This window comes from Pseudoliparis swirei, chromosome 24, assembly GCF_029220125.1.
Source record: "Pseudoliparis swirei isolate HS2019 ecotype Mariana Trench chromosome 24, NWPU_hadal_v1, whole genome shotgun sequence".
Classification (NCBI taxonomy): Eukaryota; Metazoa; Chordata; class Actinopteri; order Perciformes; family Liparidae; genus Pseudoliparis; species Pseudoliparis swirei.
In genome coordinates, this window is record NC_079411.1 from 17,495,646 (window position 1) to 17,502,776 (window position 7,131).

The 7,131-nt window shown below is 43.2% G+C and overlaps 1 protein-coding gene across 1 annotated transcript in view; it reads right to left on the reverse strand.

Annotated features, from left to right (window-relative positions):
• Positions 1–6,919, reverse strand: part of grin2bb (glutamate receptor, ionotropic, N-methyl D-aspartate 2B, genome duplicate b) — a 38,589-nt gene extending 31,670 nt beyond the window's left edge. The window contains exons 1-4 of the mRNA XM_056410394.1: positions 6,181–6,919; positions 2,963–3,077; positions 2,502–2,707; positions 971–1,142 (exon numbers count right to left, since the gene is read on the reverse strand). Coding sequence (XP_056266369.1) covers positions 971–1,142; positions 2,502–2,707; positions 2,963–3,070 — 486 coding nt within the window. The 5' untranslated portion in view covers positions 3,071–3,077; positions 6,181–6,919. The remainder of the gene's footprint in view (positions 1–970; positions 1,143–2,501; positions 2,708–2,962; positions 3,078–6,180) is intronic.
• Between the last annotated feature and the right edge of the window lie 212 nt (positions 6,920–7,131).

The following is a 7,131-nucleotide window of genomic DNA, read 5'->3' on the forward strand; positions in this document are numbered from 1 at the left end:
TTCCACCTGTTCCCCATTACCCTCATGTGTTTATAGTCTGCGTCTTCCCTCTGTCCTGTGCCAAAGTGTTTCGTCTCATGGTCGTTCACCAAGGCCACGTTCATAGCCGCCGAGCCTTTTTTGGAAACTGATTACCAACCTCGAAAGAGCGATTTTTGTTATAGTTTTCATAATCCAGCGTTTGGTTTCTTCGTACATTATTTAGCCTCCACCTCTTAGGAGAGTTTTTGTTTTGATTATTAAACTGCTCACTGACGCCTCAGCATTTTGAGTCCTGATCGGAATCTCGGCCTGACAAATGGCTGACAAAGACAGCGTAAAAGTGACATATAATAGTCCTGTCATGAAAAATCCATTCCCACGGGCACCAAAACACTCTCACCAGTTGGCGTAACTTACTTACGATATTAATTTTCTTTTTAACATTTTGCAAAGCAATTTGGTCTGTGCATTGTAGTAATTTTTTTGATAAAGAATAGTAAGTTACAAACTGCTGTAAAAGCGGCAAAAGTGATGAGAATGAAAAAACAACAAACATACCCACAAATTTTGAATAAATAAACACAAGGCATAATGAATAAATGAAAACGGAATTAGATTTAAGACATGTTAATCCGTAGCTGTTGTTTCACATTTATAAAATGACCTCCATACGGCTGAATCAACCAAATGCAAAGAGAGAGGGAAGCTCGGTAACCAAATTATCGTCTGAAATAGCAACTTTTTCTCACTTTACAGTTAAATCTGACTCCTGCAACCTGAAGCCAATTATTTTTTGACAATCTCTCCACACATTCTTCCCTTTCATTGCAAATAGTGTTGCATGTCGTCATTGAGGCATGCGGAATGCACTGCGCCTTTAAGAAAGTAGTGAAATAAAAAATAGTACCAGTGAAACAGGGCCAGCGAGGACACGTGGAATAAACGAGGCCATTTGGTTCATGTGGAAAATACAGAGTCGTGTCCTCACCTCACCAACCAGGCCGTTCCACGTCCCATTGACCTTCTTGCCGTGCTTGCCGTTGGTGACCAGGTAGAGGTCGTAAGAGAACTTCACCGCCTTGGCGATCTTCTTCAGGATGTCAATGCAGAACCCTTTGCAGCAGCGCTTGATGTAAATCCCTGAATCGCCAGTCTGATTGCTGGGCGGCGGCACAGAGAGGACAACAAGCAAATAGAAGGGCACGGGAGTACAAGTTTATTTGGGTTCAGGTCCATTAAACTAGCAGATTCAGAGTAGCAGGAATGAGATGGAATACACGTTTGTTTTAAAAGATGCTGAGAGAGTATGCAGGTTTTAATTCCACCCCAAAACTTCAGCAGGTTGATTCATTGATAAGCACACATACAAAAAAAAAGAATCGAAATTTTATCTCCGCCAGAAGATCAAGGGATCGGTAATGTGTGTGTGAGTGAGTTGTGTGTGTCCCTTTGCGTGTCCACAGCTAATCTTGCCCACCGAGCATAATATTTTGGTTCCGAATTCATGTCAGCACGTTTATGGGCCTCTCGTGGTTGCAGTGAAACACTTTTTCAAAACACCTTTTATTGGCAGTTTGATGCTGCTATTGATTCACAATATTGATTCACACGCTGACTTTGCTAGCTGGTAATCATGCTCATATCAGTCGATCTCTCAGCAACAAAATACATCGACGTCTTTGGCTTACCGCCAAATGTTTATTTTGTTAAAGGAGAAAAGGGGAACGGGAGAAAGGACAGGGTATGTATGACGCCTTCGGGAGATTTCAGGTAGGCCAGTGATAGAAAACGAGGCCATTGAAGAAAATTCATTACCACACACCAAGGTGCATTGGAAAGAGAGAGGGTGAAGTGGCAGAGGAGGGCGGACAACAGTCATGGGAACCAAGACAATGATCTAGTCAGCAGTAGCACATCATCAAAAGTATAGACGTTGAGAGATTTTGCGAGGATGAAAGTGATCAAAGAAAAATGGGAGAATTAATACACCATGCCGAAGTGACAGAAAGATAATAAACAAGGGAGCCACAAGACACACAAAAAAGGGACATTCAAGGAAAATGTAGATAAATCATGTCTGTCTCTGCACATACATGCACCTTTTATCATCACCTTTTATCATTACCTTTTATTATCACCTTTTAACATCACCTTTTATCATCACCTTTTATTATCACCTTTTAACAAAGATCAATTTCTGCACAGTTTAAATAATATTCTGCTAAACTACCAATGCAGGAGGTTTTATTGTATTTTATACATGCAGAAGGTTAAATAGTATACCAGAAAGGTTTTTAATAACTTATTTTGCAGTCATATTGATTATTGAATATATTTTTGAATTGCCTAAATCTATATGTCTCACACTAAATTTCATAAACAGTAAAACTGTTCTATTTTTAGCATGTGACGCAACAATGTTCGTCCTGGATTCACACATTAAAAACTAAAATGTCCGTTAACAAGGGAAAGCATGGAAACGAAAGCTCATACATGTTTTCCAAAGTCTAAATGATCACCTGAGTTTGAGCTGTTTGCGGCACGGCACGGTGTTCCTCATGCAGGTGCCACTGAGTGGGTCCACGTCCTCCACGATGACAAACGGCGCTTCCTCTAGAGTCACGATGGACAGGTGATCCTCCCGCTCCTCCGCCGCAGAGTACAGCTCAAAGCGAGGCCACACATGGTATCTCATCGTCAGAGAGCCTCTCTCCCACTTGCCAACCTGCAGGAGTGAGTGGGAGTTATATACACTGTAACAGCTACTTCCACTCCAAAGGAAGACGTGGCAAAACCATCACAGAGGGGGGAAAACACTGGGCGGGAAATAAAGGCAGAAGACAGACTCGAGGAAGAGAGAACGACAGAACAGGACTCAGAGACACGGTGATGTGAGAAGAGAAGAAGAGTAAATAGAAGAATGAAATATAGGAGAAAGGAAAAAAGGGGTCGAAGTGGAGAGGAAAGGGAAGATGCTCACCCTGTCCCACTGTCTGTCCTTGTCTAGAAGAATGATTACCAGTTTGGGGAACATCTGGTGACCCTCTTCGCTAAATGACAGGTTACGGCCTTCAAATGTCACATTCATGAGGTACCTGAGGATGACATTTAAAGTCGGGGGACAGAAATATCAATATCAATATTGATATGGGTCAAGGTCATTAAAACAACAAACACTAATGTGATGAAATTGATGATCAAGATGGTATAAACATGTTCTTCAAAACTGTTTTCATTCATTTCAATACAACAGTCTGTAAACACAACATTGACATATTATGAGCAAAGTTTTTTGTGGCTACGCGTTGGCAAACAGCTGCTTATTTACACATCCACAGAAACACTTTTAACAGTCATCTTTCTGGCCACCGAGTGAGCGTAAGTCCAATATTGACTCTCCTGTTTGCTCCGTTTTGCTCTTCACCAACTCCTGAGGGAAATGGGGCTCTTTAGCCGCTGAATGCTCCTCCGCGGTTTGTTCACTAGCTCACGGAGGTCTGTCTGCTGGGCAGGAAGCATATGAAGGTATATCTGTGTTATTATGCAAAAAACACATTTTTGAGAGCAAATTTCTCATTAGTAAGAAAAAATATACAAACTAAGAATACATTATTTGTTAGTGTAAAATATTGGGGGGGGGCTTATTTTAGAAATATTCTCAAATATCTTGAACATTAAAATACAGGGGGGTATTTGTAGTGACTTATTTAGGGGGTCAAATATTCAGCAGTGAAATGTTCTTTTGTTAAATGTGTTATGTGATACAGGACATATCTGGAGGTGACTGTACCTAATATCTGACTACAACTGGTTTTAAAGTATGCTTTTGTACACATTTGCTTCGTTGATGTTGAATTACTTTTAAACGTATTATTCCGTGTTATTCCTTTAACAGAAAATACTGATTTAGCAGGTTTAAGGTCTTAAGGTTCAGGACCCGGCCTGATGTTGCCATATAGTTCGATTATTAAGGACAAAGCCTTTACTGTTTCAACACCTACACTGTGGAACGATCTGCCAGAGGAACTCAGTGTTATCTTATTCACACAACCCACGTTCATCAAATGGCTTTCCTATAATATAAATGTAACACTGTACATGTATATCTTTTTTATGTACAGTATGTTTTTTGTATTATTTGTATTACTTTTTCTTCTAATACAACCACTACTACATAGCAGTAACCTTTATGTTTCATGCACTCTTGGTATCTTGACCAGGAAGTGGGTACGGAGATTTTGTCAAAGTTATATAATATACGACCCTATGTGCAGCTTAGTGCAACATAAAGAAGCAGACGGAGGCTGTGAGAGCAACAAAGACACCGGGAGAGAAACATGTGAGAGAGAGTGAGGAATGGGGCGTATTAACCGCCTGTATGAATACACATCAGCATATATGTGTGTCAACAAGTGTACAGCAGTGGCAGATAAGCTGGAATCATCTCTCTCTCTCTCTTTTTCTCTCTCTCTCGTTCTCTCTCTCTCTCTCTCTGCCGCCTCCTTCCCTTACTCGTCCTGATCTGTGGGCTGCCATCACCATGGAGACGCTCTGCCTCTGAAACAATCCACTGGAGAAATAAATATATTTTCTGAATGCAAGGAGTGAGGAGCTGTGTGTGTGTGTGTGTGTGTGTTTGTGCGTGTGTGTGTGTGCGTGTGCAGACTTTTAAAGGAGGTGCCGTGCACATTTTACCCACCATCATCTCCAACCAATAGTTTGAAAAAAAGACAATAAAACTATTCACCAGTGAATAAATATACACAGACAACAGATGAGCAACGGGGCCTGAAACTTACCCAAGATTTTATCACAAGTACCTCCTACTAGAACATTCAGTACCTCTAACTGTAACGTCTTTGACTGTATTTATATCCCACCTCACACACACACACACTCACACGCTTACACACACTCACACAGACCTAAGTAAGCCAACACTATGACTCAAGCCTCCTTGAAATGCTTATTGCTGCTTACCGGCTGGCGAGCGCTCTACGAGTGCTGTGATGCGCCTGCAACATGAGATTAGTCTCCTAAACATATTCTCAGTTTGAATAGGGAACCAAAAAGATCAAGGCGCTGTTGGTGGAGCCTGAGAAGGTCCGACGTGTTGCCGCCCTGACGACCCATGTCACCAGTCGCGGCCTCTGTGTGTGTGTGTGTGTGTCATCATGACTTGTACGTGTACGTAAACCTGCAACATAAGGACACATGCAGGGAGGCTCTTAACTCCAGTATAATGTAATGCGTTGCTATGGCGCCCACAAAAATGTTCATGCAATCAGCTGTGTTGCCATGGGAACAGTAATCTCGCCCAAGAGAGGCTAGTCGAAAGAGAGAAAAAGGGAGTATTTCCTTTTAAAATCCACTGTTTACCCACTTCCCCTCATGCTGTCTTTCACTTTCAGATCAATCTCTCCGTCTCACCTCCGATCACACATCAATAGGATTCCTTCGCCTCGACATTAACCTGTTCCTTCACAGGGACGGATGCCAGCTGTGAATTTACAGCAGAGGAGGCCGCTCTGTTTTATCATTTTGTATCCCTGTTCTATGGATGTGGCTTTTATACGCCCTTCTCATGTCAGAATTCCCACCTGACTTTGCTGGAAGAAGAAGAAGAAAAAAGGACGAGCTACCAGCAAAGCTTCATGTGGCTTCATCACAGCCGTATGCGTGTGTGTGTGTGCCTTGCCCACCAACTGTTGCCCAACGAATCACTGTCTGTGAGGGGAATTTATGTTTTAGTTACAGCGACACTGAATCATCAATGGCATGGACACAGTCCCTCTTTTTTCCCCTCTAAAATCTCTTAATGATAATTTCAATTATATAGCGCTTTTTAAGCTACTCAAAGAGACTTTACATGTTACATTCATACACCGTAGATATGACTACGGGTAGCAATTCAGGGTTAAGTGTCTTGCTCAAGGTCACATCGACTAGGGCGGGGATCGAGCCGCCGATTCCCCTGATTGAAAGACGGACCTGCTAACACACACAGTCGCCCCACGCGTATATCAGAGCCATTTTATATGACTTTCTTTTATCTCATAGTGAAGCCGCACACACACACACAAACACTCTCTCACACACATACACACACACATACATACATACTGTATCAGGTTTGGGTGGAAGACTCATAATCTGGGATGACTGCAGAAGACCTGACTGAAAAAAGTTCAAACTCACACAGGCTCCTCCCTCTGGACTACATGGGTAATGCTGTCTTCCAATCACAAGCAGGCATTTAAAGTTGCCGGTTGAAGAACCTGTTCAGTGCCTCTCATGTCCCTCATCGCGAAAAAGGATCTTCACAACGGCGGCTTCGGGTGCCTCAGACTACCCAGAGAAGCCGAAAAAGGAAGCTGAAACAGGAAGCTGAAACAGGAAGCCGAAACAGGAAGCTGAAACAGGAAGCCGAAACAGGAAGCTGAAACAGGAAGCCTTTACCGGCACAGCTGCATGACTGGGATTCGGTCCGCTGCCTTGCCGAGGAGCCTGTGAGCGCTCCACATTCCCGGTCTGGAGATCAGAGTTGCCGACCAGTTGAGTGGAGATTTGGAACCGCTTTGGGAAAGCAGAAGTGGATCTGATCGCCAACCGACGAAAAACACCCACTGCTCGCTATGGTTCTCCCGAACACAGCAGGTAGTGGGAAAAGGAAGTTGGATCCCCTGTCCAGTGCAGTTGGGTCTATTCTCTTCTTGTTGCAGTGTTTGGTGGATGGCTGTCTTGTGCCAATGTGAATGTGTATGCAGCAGCCATTTCTTCCTGCCCTCAGGATTTTGGCAACAGACCCATTTTTGGGCTTCGGCCATTGGTGCTCGAGGCCCTGGCGTGAGGTCCCTTTGAATCTCTGGAGCCCCTCCTCTTTGAAGTCACTGTCATGTCTGATGCCAGCTAGAGTGTGTTGAATAAATGTATACAAAAAGAGAACAAAATATATGGATACTTGTATATTTATTGGCTTATTTGTTCTCTGATAGCGTAAATACAGAGTGATGTGGTTACGCGTATAAAAGATGTAAGGCTCTGAGTCACTTTGAGTCCACCGAAGCTCCATGTGATCTGGGCCCATGAGGACGGCTACCTGTGGGGTCTGGGGGGGGGGGGGGGGGCGTTGTATCAAAGAGAGCTCTG